General features: G+C 39.0%; 2 protein-coding genes across 2 annotated transcripts; both read left to right on the top strand.

The window, feature by feature from the left end:
• Positions 1-3,336: 3,336 nt before the first annotated feature.
• LOC122655328 (agamous-like MADS-box protein AGL80) lies at positions 3,337-3,945 on the top strand. The gene has a single exon (XM_043849534.1). The coding sequence runs from the start codon at positions 3,337-3,339 to the stop codon at positions 3,943-3,945; it is 609 nt and encodes a 202-aa protein (XP_043705469.1).
• Positions 3,946-11,419: 7,474 nt separating this feature from the next.
• Positions 11,420-12,598, top strand: LOC122668128 (leucoanthocyanidin dioxygenase-like). Its single transcript, XM_043864711.1, has 2 exons — positions 11,420-11,934; positions 12,030-12,598. Exons 1-2 carry the CDS (start codon positions 11,423-11,425, stop codon positions 12,592-12,594), a joined length of 1,077 nt encoding a protein of 358 aa, XP_043720646.1. The 5' UTR covers positions 11,420-11,422; the 3' UTR covers positions 12,595-12,598.
• The last annotated feature ends 9,153 nt before the right edge of the window (positions 12,599-21,751 follow it).

The following is a 21,751-nucleotide window of genomic DNA, read 5'->3' on the forward strand; positions in this document are numbered from 1 at the left end:
ATGAAATTCCAAGCAATCTGGTTGCCAAGGTCTCAGATTTCCTAGATAACGGCAAGTGGACGTTCCCTCATGTTGCAGCTGCTCCCCTACAAAGAGTCTTTAATAAGATTCAAGAATTGGGAATTGTGGCTACGGCAAAGGAAGATTTGAGGACTTGGGCGCACACAATATCAGGGGCTTTCTCGGTAAAGTCGGCTTGGGAAGATTTAAGGGAGAAGGCAGGCCCAAAAGAATGGAGTGGGGCGATCTGGCAGCTCCAATTACACCCCTGCAGCTCGTTGTTTGGGTGGGCGATTAATGCATGGGGCGTTACCAACAGATGAGAAGGTCACTCGCAAAGCAGTGCCGCTAGCTTCGAGATGTGATTAATGCCACGCAGACAGTGAATCAAGCTCTCATCTATTTATCAACTGCCACTTCTCCAGCCAGGTATGGAGAGAAATAACCTATTTTTTTAATGAAGGTTGGAACGGGTTCCCGTCGGTGGAGCTGCTATTCTCATGATGGCGAAGGAAATACAGGACTATTCCATTAAAAGAGGTATGGGGAGTACTTCTAATTTTTGGGTGTCAGCAACTATGGCTTGAGCGCAATAGAAGAAGATATGAAAATCAAAGAATGACGCCAAAGCATGTTGTTAACCGGTGCATAAGAGAGGTTATAGATTGCTCAACCATTAAGGGGGTCCATGTAAAGTCAGTCCAAGATCTTATGGTGAAAACTTTTGCATGGGGTCTTGCTACCGAGGATTCTTTGCTTCCATTTTTTTTTTTGGCATTGATGATAGGTGTCTGTTTTATAGTATTGAAAAAGAAATTGTTGAACACTTTTTTTTATCTTGTTTTTTTTTTTTCAAAACGAATTTGGGCAGCAGGTTGTTTGGGCTTACGGTTTGAGTGCTACCAATTCAAACCTCCTCTCTCTATAATCTTCTATTTATGTTGTTGATACCCAAATTATCACCTATTCATGATAAGTCCTTTTTTCTGTTTTGTTTGTCTATCACCAGTTATTTTCTATGGAATGCTAGAAATCATTGTGTTTTCATGCATTCTCCACCTTACCCCAGTGTCATCTTGGTGAATATTAATAGGTGGATATATGATCAGAATCTTCTTAGTTTTCGAGGGTAAGGGTGAGGGTGGATGGGAGTGAGTTAGTTGCGGCAACAACGAAGCAATGAGAAGTGAATGATTGGTGGTGATGGGGTGTTTGGCTAGCTATCATCTCTGAGAAGGGTGGTTATGTAGAAACGAAATCCCATAATGATGCAGAAAACGAATGGAAATAGTAAACAAACAATGCAATGATTTACGTGATTCGACAAGGTGTCTACGTCCATAGAAAGATGAGAGTAGTTTTCACTAATAATGGAGAATAGAGTTACAAACTCTCATCCTCACGCCTGCTTGTGTTTACAAAGAATTCCAACTAACCCTAATAACCTCCCATCACAAATAATTTATAGGGAAGCAAAGAGACACAAATTTTCTGAATTACCCCATGTAAACTCTAAAAAGATTTCTTAAGTGATGCTGCCCCAAACCCCGCATGGACCACAGTTCATCAAGGCCCCAGTATCAACAGAAGATATCTGTCAGCCAAACATACACAATCTCAATGATCACACTTTCCAATCTCAGCACCTTCCTATCTTGGAGTTACCAATGCTGAACTTTCCTATATTGGAGCTACCATTGTTGTCAATATCTTCTTTCCTTATTCTACATTGTGTATATTGTATTTCCATATTAACTCTGATGTTTCTTAAACCAGAGAGATCTCTTGTAATCTTCAACCATTCGATATAAATACAATAAGATTTCTATGGAGAGTATGAATTGATTCTTAATTTAACATGGTATCAAGAACCATCAATTCTACCAAGAATTTTTTATTTTTTTCTTTCCTCTCTAGCTCCATTGAGCACTCTCAATGGAGACCGAAGACCTTAGTCAATTGGGGACGTCCTCCCCCACTACGATTGTTGCTCCCACTCCAGCGGGCTCCACTTAAGCTTCTCCGGTTGCCCCTCTATCCTTGGGCGATCCCTCACCGGCTTCTCCCACCGATTTTGTTGCTCCTCTCCCGGCCGTCACCCCCTCCATAATGGCTCACGACCTCCTTTGCTGCAACACCATTTTTATCTCTCAAGCTCACAAGCAAGAACTATAACTTCTGGTGTACGCAGATCGTTCCTATCTGCGTGGCTAAACCTATTTGACTATCTTGACAGCACCATCCGTTGCCCTACGACATCCTTCAATGCCCACACTCATTGGCCCTTGTGCACATGCAAGGGCCACGCTTCCCCACAGAGAATAGTCTCCCATTACAAAAATAGAATCTTTAGTAGTCAATATCTTGCATGACCACGACATAGTGATGAACTCCAAAACATTCGAGTTTATTAAATTTTGGGCTGAGGTAGTTTCCCTCCAATAGGTGTCATGGAAATGATTCATATACGTCGAGCATTTAATGTGGAAAAAGGAAGAGTATGACATCCATAAAATGGAATGTGAGAGGACATTGGATGGAATCTGCACATCAATGTCGGAAGGATATATATTTTTTTCCGTTTAATTTTGCTTTGCTGCAATGATCCTACTGCACAATGCTAGCTTCTCTCTCTCTCTCTCTCTCACTCTCATTTTAGGAAGTAGAGTGGTACAACTAAGTGAACATTAACAACCAAGTTACCGTTCTAGTATATATTCATGATAATAAATCATATTCTCCTTATCTCATTTAAATATGAGATTATGAGATTAAGGCACGTCAAAAGCTCTCCCTAAAATCTCTCTTTCTTTTTTTTTTTTTTGTGGTAAAAAGATGGTTATTCATTCATGCGCGTCCAGAAAAACACGAAACATAAACTGGATAGATAGCATGACAAGCACAAGGTACCCGGGACCAAAGAGTGGAAATCGACCCGATCACACATGCTATTGACTGGGTCATCTAGACTAGGGGAGAATTTTTATCACCTCCAATTTGCTGCCCCTTCCAATTCCCTCCAATCCCTCACATAGGAGCAGAAATGACCACCCTACCCCACCTTGGGCAGTGGGTAAGGTGGTCATTTCCACTCCTATGTGAGGGATTGAAGGGAATTGGAGCGGGCAGGAATTGGAGGTGATAACGATTCGACTAGGGAATGGGTAACAACCACTTCCCTAAAATCTCTCTCTTCGATGTATGATATCTTCTGATCATTAATGTCATTCTTATCATATCTCCATTCACTACTTACTACACACTCCATATGAGTCTCTATATAGAGGCCCTTCTTCCTCTTTAGCTTCACCCACACAACTCATTTGTTTTAGCAAAATGCCTTGGAGGAAGATTAAGTTGGCATTTATTCAAAATGATGCAGCCAGGAAAATCGCCTACAAGCAAAGGAAGAGAGGGATAATGAAGAAGGTGAAGAAGCTGAGCACACTATGCGATGTGGCTGCATGTGCCATCGTGTACGGGCCCTACGACCCAAATTCAGAGGTTTGGCCTTCCCCCTCGGAAGCCAAAAGTGTGTTGGAACAGTTCAGAAGCTTCACCGAAATGGGAAGATACAATAAGATGGTGAACCAAGAAGAGTTCCTCATTGAGAAGATCGCTAAGCTCAAGGAGAAACTGAATAAGCAAGTGAGGGAGAACCAAGAGAAAGAGAAAACCAAACTCATGTTCGAGTGCTTGTTAGGTCAAAAGGATCTAAACGATCTGAGCCTCGAGACTCTAGGCGATCTGGAATGGTTTGTTAATAGTAAGATGGAGGTCATTCAAGATAGGATCCAACTCCTCAACAGTTCCCCACCTGTTGTTGTTGTTGTTGCTGCTACCAGAGATGAAGTGAATAGTGGTGGAGGAGATCAGGTGGAGGCTATGGAGGCTGTGCATGCAGGAAAACAACCCTGGTTCTTGGATTTGAATCTGAAATTATGATGAAGCACAATGAAAACATGGGCTTCCTTGCAGCCAATACTTCTTTCATCATCTGCAAGTTCATTCCTAGTATATCTAGTAGTTATAATCTATGGTTTTTTTATTTTATTTTATTGTTCAATTAGGGTTTGGTCTTAGAATTCTTGGTTAATAATCCATCAGTGTGAGTGGTGGTTCATCCTATCTTGTGTGTCTTTGAACTTTATCATAAATAAATATAGTTTTTCTTTTTAAATAATTCATTTTTCTTCTAATCTATATGTGCCATTCAGAGATGCTATGTTTTAGAAGTCCAAAATGAAATGGCTTAGTATTTTCTAGTTGCAACAATACATGGTCACATATGCTTAATTTCAAGTTTTAAGTCCTTTCTCGATCGATAATGGATAATGCCTAGAGGGTAGGTCTGGTTGTGAGAGAAATAAAGGGAGGAGAAGTGAAATCAATTATAAAAATGGAAACTTTAGTAATCAATATTTTGCATAAACATTCGAGTTTATTAAATTTTGGGCAGATGTTTCTCATCATGTCGGAGTGTAGTTTTCCGCCAATAGACATCGTGACGTCAAAGTGTAGTTTCCCACCAATAAGGTGTCATGGAAACAATTTGTATGTATCGAGCTTTTAATTTGGAAAGACAAAGAGTGTAGCGTCCATGGCATGGAATGTGAGAGGGCGTTCAATGAAATCTGCACATTGATGTTGTAAGGATCTTTTTTCCATTAAATTTTCCTTGACTGTAATGAAATCCTTTTTATTTGCAAAGTAAAATAAAGATTACATTTAAATTTATAATTAAGAAAGGAGAAGGATTGCTACGATGCTAGAGTGCAGTTTCTTATCAATGAGGGGGTGGCTGTTCGAATCATCCAATGGGGAAGGAGTTTAATGACGAGAGAGAGTATGAAGTCCACGGGTGGGATGTTAGAGTGCATGCACAGGAATTTGCACACTAGCATCGTGGTATTCTTTTTCCTAATTAAAAATTTAAAGTAAGAGTTTTAGGAAGGTTTCACAATCATAAATACAAATAATTTTTTCTATTTCTTTTAAAATTAATAATCCATCAAAACGTCATCCGTCTTCTTCTTTCTAAGTGTGTCTCTTAGTCTGTACTTTGAAAAAACTTGTGGCTCCTCCTATCTTGTGTCTTTGAGTTTGATCATGTGACCAAGTAAGTAAATAAATATATGTTTTCTTCTAATTCATGTTTTGTGGCAGTTAAGATGTGTTCAGAAAAAGGTTTTAGCATTTTGGGCATGCAGACATTGTAGAAGTCCAAAATAAAATGACTTAGTATTTTTCTACTTGCAATAATACCTAGCCACAAAGGCTCTCAAGTTTCAAATCATTTCTTGACCAATAATAATGGATAATGCCTAAAGACTCCGTCTGGTTGCAAGGGAAATAAAGAGAAGAGAAGAGAAGAGAAGTGAAATCAAATCAATTATAAAAATAGAAACATTAGTAATTAATATCTCACATGACCACACAACTGTGTGATTAACTTCAAAACATTCAAGTTTATTAAATTTTGGGAAGAGGTTTCCTATGATGCCAGAGTGTAGTTTCCCACCAATAGGTGTCGTGGAGATGATTCGTATACATCGAGCATTTAATGTGGACAGAGATACAGTTTGGCTTCCATGGCATGGAACGTGAGAGCTAGGATGTTGGATGGAATCTGCACATTGACATCATAAAGATCTTTTTTCTATTAAATATTGCATTACTGTAATGAAATCCTTTTGATTGGAATAGTAAAATAATGATTACATTTAAAAGTATAATTAAGAAGGGAGAAGGATCCCTACAACACCAAAGAGTAGTTTCCTACCCCCAAATAGGTTCTATTTGATGTGCCATTGAGGATGACTATTGTGGAGAACCTAATAAGCTTGAGGGAGAAAAGGATAAAGTATTCTGGTAGAGACCATCGATTTGGCGAGGGCAAGGCTGGGGGTTGGGGACAAGGGAGTTGAGGGGGGGGGGGGGGAAGGGAGAAACCCACCAGAGAGAGAGAGAGAGAGAGAGAGAGAGCAGTGGTGGTGGAGAGAATGGGATTACAACAATAGATGACTTGAATGGGTGAGATGTAGAGAGGGGGATCCGACCATCAATAAGATGCTATCGTGTAAAATTCCATTATACATCGCTAGCGTATAGATCCCTCCCAATAAGTTAGAAAACGAACTCCCTATAATGAATAAAGCCTAATATATTAAGCTTAAACAACATATTTAATGCTACTCTCACACCTTAGTATCGTGGTGTAACACCAGAGAATGATTCAGGTGCCAACCTTTTTAATCAAGCTTCTCCCATCACTTTCCCGGCTGTTTTCTGTTCTTACTTTCTAGGTGGAAACTGCTTTGTATTGGTGCTCACTAATATTTAATTATAATGGGCATGGTATGAATCACAAATTTACAATTCTTAATGCTTCTTGTTTAAGCACCTAAGGGTCAATACCCTAATTCTTTTTAGTTTTTTTTTCACCTTACAAAAACAATTGAGAAGGTGGCCCATTGGCCTATATGTACATTTTTTTATTTTTAAAATAAGAGCCCTACACATACACTATATATACAAGAAAATACAAAATCCTTGACACTGGAAAGTGGGAACCCGGAAAATGGGAAGATGGAAGATACAAATATTTTTCCACTTTGTGATTGGACCATGAGGCTCATAACTCGTGGAATCTATGAGGGTAATTAGCATTTTCCTTTTACAATTTTTGGATAACTTGCAACTGTGGTGCAAAACAGATATTTCCATTTCAGGAAGTGCCAAGTAAAAAAAGCATTTTAGGAGGTGCAAAACAGATATTTTCAGGTGGCAAACATGGTCTCTGTTGTACCGTCGGATGTGTACCGTCATTTTGCCGGTACTGCAAGGGATTTTAATACCTTTTCTTATGTCCCCTAATCCATTGTTCATACTCGTTGGGTTCCCACCAAATTTTCTAAAAAATTGGGAAGAAAGTTTTTTCTTAAGAGCGTGGCTTCTATGCTTGCACCTTTGTGCCTATCTCTCCCATCCTCCTTAGAAAATGACCTCCTTATCGTCCATAAATTGAATCAAAAGGTAGGTGCTGGATTCGGTCTCCCATGGGTATAGGATTCACGCTCTCAAACAGAGAACAATCCACTTCCCTCCCTTCCTCTTCCCCCCCCCCCCCCCACCCCCCACCCCAAAAAAAAAAAAAAAACAGAAAATCCTAGAGAATTAACTGGTAAAGTTTGAGTCTTTTTCTTTTTTTTCTCATCACTAGTGCTCACAAGAAAACAAAACATCCCTTCTTTCTTGGGCCTAGACAAGACCCAGAAGGGATCTACTGGGCCACAATTATTACTATACTACTATTTCAAAAACGGTGGGGGAGGAATGAAGGTCGAACTCTCGAGTTTCCCTAGACTTATGCTAAACACAACTGTCTAATCGCCTGCAATGAGCTAGAAGCTCATCCCCAAATAGTCCTTCCTCTTCAATTACTTGGAATGAGAAACCGCAAAGGCAAACTCAAAATTTAAGCCCCACTTGAACTGGTGCAACTCATCATGAGAGAGAGAGGGGAAAAGAATGGTAGAGGTGCAAGTTTGGCCCTGAGGGCCCAAGCCTGCCCTAAGCCCGAACATGGCCTGGTTGAGATATCTCGACTCTAAGGGTGGATCAGGGTTGGGAATTTCTGGCCCTGAGTCTGGGCTGGGCTGGGCTGGGCCAGGGTGTACGTCTTAGGCTGAGCTTGGCCCGGCCCAACCCGACCTTGATTCCTTCCTTTTTTTTATTATTCTTTCTTCTTCCTCTTGAGTCACCTCGATTCAAGATATTAGAACACCAACCGGATCAATTTCTTTCTTTTTTTCTAGCCTACCTAGCTCATGCATCTCCATTCTCCCATGGTCAGGACCAATCAGGATGAGTCCAGTGAGACCCTAAAGGCGGATCAGGGTTAGATTTTTCTAGACCTGAGTTAGGGCCGGGTCGGGCCTGAGCCCAGCTAAAGAGACTCACGGTTGGAGTGGGGTTTTAAAAGGTTCGACCCAACCTGACACTGTTACAGTCCTAAGGAGTGGACTAGAGGACTGGAACAGAAATTGTAAAATCATATCATGACCTTTTACATACTCCTAAAATGAAATAATTCTTCTTGGAATTTAAGTTAAGGATTTCACACGGGCAAAGGCTTTTTGTCTTTTTTTTTCTTGTGTCCGTTATGCGAAGTTTATTGAAATTAAATGCCACATTATCATCCTTACAAAACGGGGAAAAAGATTACCACACTGCGAGTGTACAGTTATCTATTCATATGTTTTTTTGTTTTACCTCTTTCACTTATTCTGAAAATATAGATTCCATAAGAATGACTCATTTTTTCAAAACACCCATTTTGATGTGGCGGACAGATTCTTCTCTACGCTGGCATCACAAGAAACACTCTCCCACTAATTAGATATAAGAAGCCTCTTCTGATCGATCTTCCTTCCTTTTTTTTATTTACCAAAAAAGGGCAAAAAAAGTATGATTTTTTATTTTTTTTTTGTCTCCTGCTCTCTATTTGGTGGGGAGCCCATAAGCCTGCCCCACCCTGACTTCTTTCGCTTTTCATAAGCAGGCAATGAAGATTACGGATGAATTTGATTAGACCAATTTTTCCATAAGCTTGGCTTATTGAAGCCTAAGAGCAAAAAGCCCGATAAGCTTATCCAGATATGCCTTATCGATCATATTTAAGGGCAATAACTTCCTACGTACATGCTTCGTATTGAGAGGACTCTCAATAAGGTCTAAACTTTTTAAGCCGCATAGATGGAATCTTTAGTTAAACTAATCGTTAGATGGGAAAATCCCCCATTGGATTAGCCTTGCTTAAAGTTTGATTTCCATTTCCTCATTATCTGATCCATTATCCTTGTATTTTATTGTATTTTATTGTTTAAATGAAACTACCCTAAAGCTAACAAAGTTGATAGGTCAACTAATTTTATACCTTCATATCTTATTGTTGAAGAAGTGGAATGATTGGTCAAAAACTTTCTTAATCAATAGACGAGCATAGATTACATATTCACAAAACTTGAATGCCGATGCAGTTACCATATGATAGATATTCGAACCGTATTAAGGCCCTCCAACAATGGATTTAAATCATGGTTTCGATATCGATATTGGTTGGATTGGCTGATACGGGCTATATCAGATGGTTTTGTCCTCATTTTTTTAAAATAAAAAACTCATATTTTAGATAATTTTGCCTCAATATGGACCTTTACGCGCGCTGAAAACATATCGATCAGGTATAAGAATTAGGAACCACTATACAACTGAAACAATATCCATATCTTGAGCTATGCTTCCAACATGAGGCCATACGAATAACATTTTCCCAATTAGGAAAATGGAGAGACTAAGGGTATATATGGTAATGTTCAAAACAATTTTGCGTTTTTGTGTTTGTTTTTTGGAATAAATTTGGAACAAAACAGTTATGTGATGTTCAATATGTTAATCAGATGAAGAAAAAAAAATTTGTTGGATATTGGAAAAACAAATTTGATGTTGTTTATTAAAAGTAAAAACAGAAATTTGAAATAAAAACTAATCCAATAAATTTGACTTTTGATCGAGCTTGACTCTCTCTACCGTTGCTATCACATCACCACCGCCGCCACCACCACCATAGAACAAAAGATATATTTTTGTTAATATGCATTCTATATGTGTTTCTTTTTCTTTTTTTATGGCAAAAATACTTTTTTTTCTAGGCTTATCATACAACATTTTTTTGTATATAATTATTTCAAATAATCAAAAGCACTTTTTTGTATATGAGACACAGAAATACTAATTTAGAATAGAAACGTTGTTATACACAACGTCCTAAGTGTGGTAAAGTATCAAGGCATCCGTTGTTTGATGCTTCTATGACAATTAAATAAGGGATTCTGACCCATAACTACACTCTCTTTTATTTATCAAAACATTGAAAAAGTATCTTCATTCTTGACAAAAAAAAAAAAAAAAACAAAAAAGTGAAAGATTTCCTTTTGCCCACTAGTCTTTCAAAATTTACCCCGAAAGCTTATGTTGAAAAAAAATGTGCTCCAACAAGGCTAGCAGCCAAGGAAATGGAATAATTCACTTCCCCTTTGGGTTCTCAAATACCCTCCTAGGTTTTAGTATTTTCTAAAATACCCTGTAAGATCCCGTTTCCTTGGCTGCCAACATTGTAGTAGGAACATTCCTGCTACAAGTGTAGTAGCAAAATTTTGTCCCCGCCCATTTAAAGTAGGGGCAATTTCCTTTAAACCATGTTGAATAGTGAATCCCTTGGCTATGAGTTTGGGTGTTTTGATAGAGGAGGTTTCTTCTGCAGATATGTTCACTACATATCTACAGGTACATGTTAAGTGCCAACACTTGTCCCATTTCCTGCTATTTAAAAATGAATTCGATTTCTCTACACGTACTAACAGGTGAACGTACATGTGAAAATCAATCACATTTTAATTTTGTTTAATTTCATTAAAACCTCTCTTCCCCTTGTAAATAGTAAAAATAGAATAAGTAGTTGGCTCTCACATGTACATTCACCTGTTGGTAGGTAGGTGCAGAACTGCAGATGATCCATTCTCTCTAAAAATGATAGATAGTATATATGAAGCAAAAGGGACAGGTATCGCGACTGACACGTATGTGACAGAGGATTCTGTGATTCCTCTCTCATGATGGATAGACAACGAGAAGATGACATTTTCGACTTCATAAAATAAGGGGGCAAAGTAATAATTACGTTAGATGAGTAACCTACTCCACTAATGGAGTAATTAGTAAATTTATTTTTTAAAATTTCCCATTAAATCCTTCATTAGAGGAAAAAACATACAAAAGAGAGTCTTATTATAAGGGAACTCAATCCCTTTCTTTTAATTTTACTTTAATATTTAGTTGTTTTGCACTCTTGCCAAGAGAAACAAGGAATTAAGTAAGACGAGAGGATTAGAGGAGGAGAAAGAGACACGACCATAATTAGTGTATAGATAAGAGAGAGAGAGAGAGAGAGAGAGAGAGAGACGGTCAAAGAAATGTTAGCTGAAACGTGCATGGTTTGGTTGTAATGGACTCATGACTGGTGGTTGGCAAGACTGAATGAGTTCCTCCTCGTGCTACAAGCTTTCAACGGTTCAACCTTCCAGTTATCTCACCTTCCAGTAACACTCTTTGTTACAACCTCGTCACGTGAGCAACTGAATTACTTCATCAACCACTCAACCTCTTCTCTCTCTCTTTTTCTCCCTTTCCTTAGCTCTTATTATTATTCCTTTACTTTATATCCTACTTAACAAGTCTATAAAAGCCTAATATAGAGACTACTAGTGAACAACATCTTTGGCAAGAGTGTTTGAGAGGGGAAGATCGAAAAAGAGAGTTTCAACTACTTTGGTGTGTTCTTCAAGAGAAGAAATTGTGCGCAATGGCAGCCCAAGTTGCAGTTGCAGGGTCTAGAGTTGAGAGCTTAGCCGGTAGCGGTATCGTGTCCATTCCCAAAGAATATGTTCGTCCCCAGGAGGAGCTGACCAGCATTAACGACGTGTTCGAAGAAGAGAAGAAGGTTGAGGGACCTCAGGTACCCACCGTTGATTTAAAAGATTTGGATTCGGAAGAGCCAGCTGTGAGAGACAGATGCAGGGAGGAGCTGAAGAAAGCTGCAACGGACTGGGGAGTGATGCATCTCGTCAACCATGGCATCTCTGAGGACATCATCAACCGTGTCAAGGTCGCCGGAAAAACCTTCTTCGATCTCCCTGTTGAGGAGAAGGAGAAGTACGCCAACGATCAAGCCTCAGGCAAGATTGCCGGTTACGGAAGCAAACTCGCAAACAATGCGAGTGGTCAACTTGAGTGGGAAGACTACTTCTTCCACCTCATCTTCCCTGAAGATAAGCGCGACATGTCAATTTGGCCTAAGACACCTAGCGACTACATGTAAGTAATTTTAATTTTACTGAGATTTAGCCCCGCGTTTCATCGATTTTATTTATAATAAAATAAATGATAATCATGACTTTGGATTTATACAGAGAAGCGACAAGCCAGTACTCAAAACAATTGAGGGTGCTAGCGAGCAAGATCTTGTCCGCGTTGTCCCTGGGGTTGGGATTAGAAGAAGGAAGGCTGGAAAAAGAAGTGGGTGGGATGGAAGAGCTTTTGTTACAGATGAAGATCAACTACTACCCCAAGTGTCCCCAGCCGGAGCTGGCTCTCGGCGTGGAAGCACACACCGACATCAGCGCGCTCACATTCATCCTTCACAACATGGTACCAGGGCTACAGCTCTTCTACGAGGGGAAATGGGTGACGGCCAAGTGTGTACCAAACTCAATCATCATGCACATTGGGGACACCATAGAGATCCTTAGCAACCGTAAGTACAAGAGTATCCTTCACAGAGGACTCGTCAACAAGGAGAAGGTTAGGATCTCTTGGGCTGTGTTCTGTGAACCTCCAAAGGAGAAGATCATCCTCAAGCCTCTCCCGGAAGTCGTCACCGAATCGGAACCGGCGGTGTTCCCACCTCGCACCTTCGCTCAGCACATCCAGCACAAGCTCTTCAGGAAAACCCAGGAAGCTCTCCTTGCCAAATGAGAAGTTTCTTCTTAGAGAAAGTGGAAGATTACATTGAAGTCTGTTCTTTATAGTCCGCGTTCTGCTTTGTCTGTGAAAAGTTTACTTTACCTTTGCTTTGTCTGTGTCTTAATAAGTCTGATTTGTCTTTCTCCATGAAAAAACAAAAACAAAAAGGAGTATGTGATTTGAAATCTCCAAATCTTCCTTATTGGAAACTAAATTAAACCCTCTACTAAATAGTTTGATTTTCTATGCTCTCTGTACATGCAGTTGTTATGTCATGGAATCATTGTTAACAGTTGAAATAAGTAATCTTTTAATTTCAATTTGAGAGGACTCTGAATGGATCTCATCGTGACCAGATGAGTTAAGATCAAACAAGAAAAGAATTGCTCATTAATTGATCGTTGATTGGCCATGTTGGGGTGAGATGAAATGAATTTGGGTAGCCCTAACCATGTTTAATTGGTCAAAAACTAATTAAACATTGAAGTAAGTGATTAATGTTAAGTATTTGACCAATCAGTCAAAAGCTTAAGACTTGCGTGTTAATTATCTATTTTATACTAAGCTGACCTAATATAACGCCCATACAGTAGATGGTGTGTACGTACCATTAGGTACATAACATTGCCCCACTTGTGCAGGTTGTTGAAGTGTTCAACTTAAATGTTTATGTTAAATCTACCAATAGTATATGAACACATTCAAGGTCATATAGTTTTCCAATGTTGAATTATTACTAATACTTCCCTTGAGGCGTCAGGCTGTTCTATTGCCAAGCTGCCTGTACTGCAGTGTGTGCCCCAGACACAATAAGGTGGTAAAAAGACCGTTTTACCGAGCGGGGATAAGGCAGTCTTTTCTGCCTTGCTGTGTGTGGGGCGCACTAAAATAGGGGCAGCTCGAAAGTAGAGAATCCAAATCCCCCCTTGCCCTCTTTTTTGTGTTACTGTGTTAGTACACTTGGCATGTTTGGTCCCTTCTTTTAGGTGGATTTATTATCAATGTGTTAAGCTTGATGACTCTAATACTATGTTAAAGTATTCAATTTAATAAAAGTTTAAGCTATTAAGTGGAGAGATACAACGGGTATACGAATACATTCAAGATCCCAATTTTTTTTAGCATAGGTAACAAAGTAGTTGATGCATTTGAGTGTAAACTGTCTTACTATAAAGTCACACACACACACACACACACACATATGTAGGGCTGTAAATGGATAACCGAAAATCCAAATTTGATCCGCATCCGCATCCGTTTCGGAGCATCCGAATTCGTTAGAGATATCCGAAAAAAAATCCGAATATTCTGATAAAAATCCGAATCCGAATACTTAATTATAAAAAATTAAGTAAATAATGATCTTGAGGGTTTTTGAAGATTCAACAAGTTCTAGAATATGAGGAAAAGAGAATCATGATCTAAAACTATGGATTGAGAGTGAATAGTATCCACTAGGGGGAGGAAGGTTCGGGTCACACAAGGCAGAGGTGTAAACGGATGGTCGAAAATCCGAATTCAATCTGCATCCGAATCCATCCGAATCCGATTAGAGGTATCCGAATTCGACCAAGAAATATGCGAATCCAATTACATCCGATTTGTATCCGAGCCGAATCCAATCCTTTTAGAGGCCTACACATATGTGTTCGGATACACTCCCCAAGTGGGACGGTCCCCACCCCATTTACATCATCCTAGGGGGTAGGTTGTGCACGCTAGAGATGAATCCTACACCCAAGTATGGTGTGGATGGGGTGAAGACCATTCCCAACAGGATTCAAATCTTCTACAGTGTAGCTGCCCGTTCGGCCTGTGCTGCGTAGACATAGGGCCGTACATAATGATCGCCTTACCCCGGCCCGTAGCACAGGCCAGACGGGGGCAGCGCGCTGTAGAGGATCTGTTTCCGATCCAAACCCCATATGAGTCTAGATCTACTCCATATGTATGGTGTGAATGGGGTGAAGATGGGGCCCACCTGGCCAAACTCCACACATATGACATACCCACCAGCTCTCAACCAAAGACCTTCTGATTAACGTGTTTCATTTTGTAATTTTGTATATGACTGTGGTGGACATTTCATAACTGGTCTTCATTCATGATGCATGATTTTTTACTTTTCAAACTAGCAGAGTTGATAATACTCAACTTGAAAGGTGACTAAGTGAAACAAAAAAATGTAGCCGAAAAGTATACTCATGAAAAAAGTGACGATTTCTATGTTTGTTGGTTTATGTCTCTGTGTAGTATTTTTATCAAAATAAATAAATAAATAATGGAAGTACCGGCTACATTCTTCAACAAAGTTTTTTCTCTTTAAAAAAATATAATTTTTAGTTAACGGTAGATATTTCGGCGGAAAAAGGGAAAATGACCTCGCCATTCTCTCTTCTCACCCAAATTGTCCAAGATTGTTTACCCTCACAAGGCACAAAGACACTAACATTAAGAATCTACATACTGTCTCTCAAAAGAGTTGAGAACTGAAATAGTATTACCAGAAAGTATATTGCGCTTTTTTCAGCATTGACAGTTTCGGGCTCACAATCTGATCACCTAGCCCAAACGGGTCCTTTGAAAAATTAAAGAAACAGTAAGTCGTGGAATTTTTATCCTCTCAAGTGCAATGTACCATTTAGTGCACAGATGAAAATCCTAGGTTGTGGGTAGTGTTGGTAAGTCACATCATTTACTTCTTCAATTCGATCTACTAAAGTTGCAGCCCCAGTATCGGCCTCTTGTGATCAATAATAGAAAAAAGAAAACTTGTACACACGCAAGAGAGTCAATGATGAAGTTGATGACTATACTACCATGTTGAAGTGTTTAGTCTACAAGCTTAAACTATCAGGTGAAGAGGTCCAATTACGGGTACATGAACACATTCAAGATCCCAAAGTTTGTTCAATGCGTGTAGAAAGAAGTTGATGCATGCTATGTGGGTACACTATAAAGCCGAGACTCTCTCTCTCTCTCTCTCAACCCACCCGCTCTCAACCAAAGATCTCCTTTTCAGGTTTGGGGGAGATCACACTTCATACCTGGGCTACATTGATGATGCATGATTTTCAACTTTTGAACCGGAGATGATGAGGCTTAAGAGGTAAATGAAAAAAAGTGTGGCCAAAAAGTATCGTGACGAAAGAAGTGACAATTTTCCATACTTTTGTTGCTTTTGTCTCTGGTTAGTGGTAGAAATTTCAGTGAAAAAAACCCAGAAGAAAATAATCATCCATTCTGAGTTTGGCCCACGTGGGTACCTTTCCCTTAGACAGCTAGACCTCACACTGTCTACATGATGTGGATCCCACATTCTAAAATTAAATACAACATCTCATGGACGATGTGAGATCCAAGAAAAAGGTACCCCACATGGGGAGAGGATAATGACTCCGCCATTCTCTTATCACACCAAAACTGTCCAAGATTTTTCATCTTCGATCACAAACCACCAAGGCACTGTAACATTAACAATCTACATTTTGTCTCACTGAAAAGAATCAGGAACTGAAGATGAGCAAGAGAAGTCGTAGATGGTTTCATAGAGTTGGCGTGGAGCGTAGACGAGACTCCAAAGTCCAAACTCAATTTTTGGAGGGAACCAGCTAACATCACATCTCCATGGCTCAAATTTGAGCTTTAATTATTATTAATTATATTGTTAACTCCTTAGGAGATTTTGATAATTCCTCACATCTCAACTCTCAAGGATGTAGTTTCTATGCATAATTACATATTTATCAACACAGTAGGTAGTGGGTATTGGGTAGGTCGCATCATTTGCTTCTTCTGCTAAAGTTGCAGCCCTAGTCTCTGCCTATTGTGATCAATAATGCAAACATGTAAACTAATACAGACACAGGAAAATTAATGATGAAGAGAGAATCTCTTGTCAACCAACGTGATCTGATTTATTAATTGAACCTCTAACAATAAGGATGGAAGTTAATGATATTATTAGTTTTTCGGAGAGTTCAATCATAATGTTAAATCACCATGAATGAAGGGATTTTTTTACTTCCTTTCACCTAAGTGATGAAAAATTAGTAGATTCACAACTTGTGACTAACGAATGCAAGATGTACACTTGTAAACACAATAAACATCAAAGATTCTTCTTTGAGTAAATATCATCCCCCACCCCCATTAAGTTTCTTTAATATCAATCTAATACTCAAGTTTTGAAAAATATCATCTCCTCTCCTATTTTATAAAGTTACTATCAACCGTACCCTAACTGACTAACGGTGTTAAAAAAAATTTTGAAAAGACAAAATCACCCCCCTCTTCTTCTTCTTCTTCTTCTTCTTCTTCTTCTTCTTCTTCTGCAACCCCAACGGCCTCCATAGGCGAAAACCTCAAAGCAGTTGCGGCAGTGATAAATCTGCAAATTTTCTCCCTTACATGGAGCTCATGGACGGTAAAAACCTCCGCCTCCGATCCTCTTCCACCGCCACCACCACCATGAGCCCCATCTCTTCACTCGCATTCTCCTTCTTCCCCAACCGAAACCCACCTTCTACTCCATCTCTAACTGATATAATTTTTTTTTGTTTTCTAAAATCTCAACCCAGCCGAACCCATCTCTTTTTCCAATTTTTTGAAACCCACTCTCTTCTCCCATTTCTGGAACCCACTCACCGAACCCAATAGAAAAATCTTGTGAAAAACCTTGCTTTCTTGATTATTTCTTCTTCTTTGTTTACAGAACCTGCCCTATAAAAAATGAAAAAAAACGATTGACTGGGGATTTCTATAGTCTACAATAGATAAATTTAATTGATTTACTGCTATTTTACCAACTAAAAGAGGGAAACAATGGCTAAAACAGAAGATCAAACATAAACATGATTCGCCACTGATTTAAAAGGGGGAATTCTGTTTTCATATGAATTTTTGATCTGGTCTTTCAACAGGGTTATGTATTGACCGAATCATGTGGAGTTGCAACATTAGAGAATCCAAATGTAGGAACTCGAATTTTGGTTCATCTGGGCAACTTGCTTCAGAAGTTGGTAGTGGTGGTGCTGGCGGTGATCTGGTCTTGATAATTGTTGCACCCATTCGGTGTGATTCCGGTACTGGAAGACGGAGATCTAAAACTATTCGAATCTAGACAGATAACGGTGTACTTGTCGAAGAAATACAAGGATCAAGTGAGGATTTGTTGGGATTGAAAGGGGCAAATTTGAAGGAAGAAGCTATGGTAGGGGTATGGATTGAAGTGGAATCGCAGCAATACACCCCTGCTATTACACCTATCATCTCTGAATACTTCTTAGCTCCTATGCGAGGCAGAACCCCTGACCAGAAGGCGATCGATGATGGAATCACAACAATAGAATGCCACTAAAATCGTTGGAGGTCAGATCAAGGTGTTGAAGAAAAGAGATTTGAGAAATCGATTTTGGTATTTGTCCATTCTTTGTTTCCACTCAAATCAATGACTTCAATTTGGAGTTTCTGACTCAATAAATTGCAGATCTTGCTACAATAGATAAATTTAATTGATTTACTACTATTTTACCAACTAAAAGAGGGAAACAATGGCTAAAACAGAAGATCAAGGGAGCATTCGATAGTCAATTTTTTTTTCAGTTTCAGCTTCAGCTTCAGAAGAAGAGAAGAAGAAGAAGAACGATGAAAATGGGCTTTGATTTTCAGGGAAAAACGATATTAAAAAAGATTAAGGGTTTTTTTTTTGTTTTTTGGTAGAAGATTAAGGGTATTTTGGGGTTTTAAAAAAATTGGATATGTCTACGTCATCAATTAATGATGTTTTTTAACGGTTAGAGTACGGTTGATAACTTTATAAAGTAGGAGAGGGGGATGATATTTTTCAAAACTTGAGGACTGGGTTGATATTAAGGAACCCTAAAGGGGAGGGGGATGATATTTATTCTTCATCTTTTCATTATGTTGTACTTCTCTAAGGTACAAATTGTTTAAGCTTCATATGGCCCTTTGCACTCCTAGTCTTCACATGACAAGCCTCCCTAATCCCCTCCGCTCGTGTGGCCATTGCACTCCTAGACTGGTCATGTAGGTCAAACTATGGTCCAGAGATAAAACCATAGTTCCCTAAGAAAATCAATTATAAACCAATTAGGGTATTGCACGCCCTGGGTCAGCCCATGGTGTCACATGGGTGCCCCATTTTTATTTTAGGTTTATTCATGGTTGCCCATGGGAACCCCAGTGCATCCCTGTTAGGATTTCTCCTTCTCTCATGTGTCCCACGCAATTATAGAACGCATTAGGGATGGAGAAAAGCATCTCTAATCCATCACATGGTAAGAGGGATCCATTCCATACTTGAATGCGCAGCGAAAATAAATCGATTCAAGTTTCTTTCTCATCCCATAAATATTAAATAATCAATAACAGAATGAATTAATAAATAATTGCTAACCTGGTGAGCCTCAAGTGTTGCTTCTCCAACAGACAATGGTTCTTCCTCCAATGAGCGCTCCAAGTAAACAGATCTGAACCTCCAATGGCGCTACCAAGGTTCTTCAAGCCAATCTCAGATGCTCTCAAATTTTTCAACACAAATCCAGGGTTTCACAAACCCTAACTCTCAAACACAGATGAGAGAAACTAGAAGAAGAAGGAGAGAGATCACAAGAGGGAGAGAGAGAGAGACCAAAACGCAGGAGAGAGGGGCCGAGGCTGAAAACGCAGAGCAGTGCCCCCTCCTACGTTTTTGGTCCCCTTTTATAGATGTAGGGTTTAATTAGAAACCCTGATGAGATTTGTTTAATCCCTGTGAGAGTCTGACTCTCTCTCTCTCTCAGTTTGGTAGTTCTGTTTAAACTTAAAGTGGTTCAAACAGGTGAAGAACATAATCTAACAGGGAAAGTGTTAATTAGTTATTTTATTTAATATTTATGAATAATTACAATTAGCACAATATCCATTAATTAAATAAAGAACCAATTAAAATAAAAAATTCCACATAACTCCCTATATGATAACAAATTATCATATACAACCCCCCCCCACTAATCAACACCATCATTATAGAATCTAGGGCATGTACACATGTACTGCCAAACCCCATTCCATAGTATATGTCCATATAAGAGCATCTGTGCATCTGACCGGGTCCCGCAAAACTCGATAAAACACTTTGTTCAAAATAATCATATATAATCTATCATTTTATGTAAAATAGATTTTTGCAAAACCATTTCCAAAACAACACTGGATCCAGATTCTGATCCGACCATACACAAACAGTCTCAATCTTGGTGTCCCCAATCCGGCAGTGGTGACCATGTTGGATAACTCCTTCACTCACAAAGTGTTCATGCATTCCCAGAACACCGGCTTTGACTTGCTTAAGTCTCAGTCATTGATGAACCAAAGAATGTGATCACACTTTGCAGCGACAGGGTTCCCTCAGGCAAATGGTGTCGGTGACACATGTCTATCCCTTCCTACATCTGACAGTAATACATGAGGGAATCGACAAAGTAGATTCTTCGCCAATACATACATCAAACATGTGAGTACTCGCATTCGTACCCTGACATCACATGTCTAGGCATACCCAATGCGACGACCATATGATAAGGGTGCCCAGCCTAAACCCTAGTTGTGACTACCATTTTAAGTAGAACTTACGGACACATAATGCTCAAAAAGTTTATATCGCATGTGATGATATTAAACTAAAATGTATAAAAGTTCAATACAAAGAAGAACCGGGTTGAATCGGACCGAACCGGGTTTGATGGACACACAAGTCCAACAGGTCAGAATTAGAATTGGCCGATCCAAATTGATCGATCCCTACATGAAAAACTAGGGTTAAGTCTTTATGGGACTGATTCTTCATCTATCCTAAGATCTCTGAGTCTAGGTTTCTAATTTTTGTTGCCAAGCCTTCCCTAATCTATACCTACCATCAAATTAGAGTTCTCGAAAACAACTGCTTGCACAGTTGGTCGATGGCTTGCCAATGGAAGTGCATGTCCGCAGGAGGTCATGGGATCGACTCTCCTGATTCAAATGTAGGCCATAAGACATCCCCTCCCTTAGGTAATTGTAGGTTTATGATGGCTTCATAGCCTTATACTTGATAGTTGTAGTTGTAGTTGATCTATGGGCCCTTGATTAGGATAGACCAAAAAGTAAAAAAAAAAAATTAGGATTTTCAGTGAGACAAATATTCTCTCATCTTAAAATAAAAAGGAGAGAGAGAAAAATATATACTCTTATTTTACTGTTGACCACCAAATTAAATAAAATATTGACAATTAGATTTTGTTTCTCTTCATTATTTTTTAATATAAGGCATCTGCGGAATCATTTAGCCGAAGCCAAAGAGCAAGGTTGTCAAAATCATGGAAAGAGACCGATGAAATAATTCATCCCATGGTCTTTCTATTAATGACTTCTTTTTATAATTAGAAAATAGGAAGGGGTTTGTTGCCAGGCTGTGTGATTTTTGTGCTAACATGGGGCCGATGGGAGTACATATAGACATCCAAAGGAGGGGCAAGGTGATCATTTCATTGCCCTCATATAAGAGGGCGTAGAGTGCCACCCAAATTTTGTGGACTTATAGAGCTCCAAATCCTTTATGAATATATTAAATTTCAATCCAAACATAATCTTGTCAAGTGGTAAAACAAAATAGAGACTACAATGAGGTAGGTGCATGGACTTACACAGACGATTGAAAATTTTTATATGGATGCATAAACAAAAAATTAGAGGGTATTTGATTTAATTTGACACTAAAATTTGATACATGACTAATCCAAACCTTGGTATGTCTATTCAACAGTCAAAATTATCTGCATCATCATATCACATAGTTCAAATGGTAAACTTATCAAAATTGGACGCGAAATGAAAATAGAGCATAAAATTATATCTGTTTTTTTTTGGGGGTATGGTTAAGACTTAAGAGCATAAAACTATAAGCTATACAAACAAATTAAATTCAATACTTCTTATATAATCCCTCAAAAGATGTACATGGTTAGATATGTTGTTAAATTACCTTTCCCCTCCAAATTTTTTTTTCCCAGGTAGCATCGAATGGGAAAAAAAATCCTCTGTAGTGCCTTAATCTTGCGGTGCCTTATAGTTCGGGCCTAAGAGCTTGACACGTGAAAGATGTGAAATCCAACAGTGTCGAGCTCGAGAA

Source organism: Telopea speciosissima, chromosome 1 (genome assembly GCF_018873765.1).
Source record: "Telopea speciosissima isolate NSW1024214 ecotype Mountain lineage chromosome 1, Tspe_v1, whole genome shotgun sequence".
Classification (NCBI taxonomy): domain Eukaryota; kingdom Viridiplantae; phylum Streptophyta; class Magnoliopsida; order Proteales; family Proteaceae; genus Telopea; species Telopea speciosissima.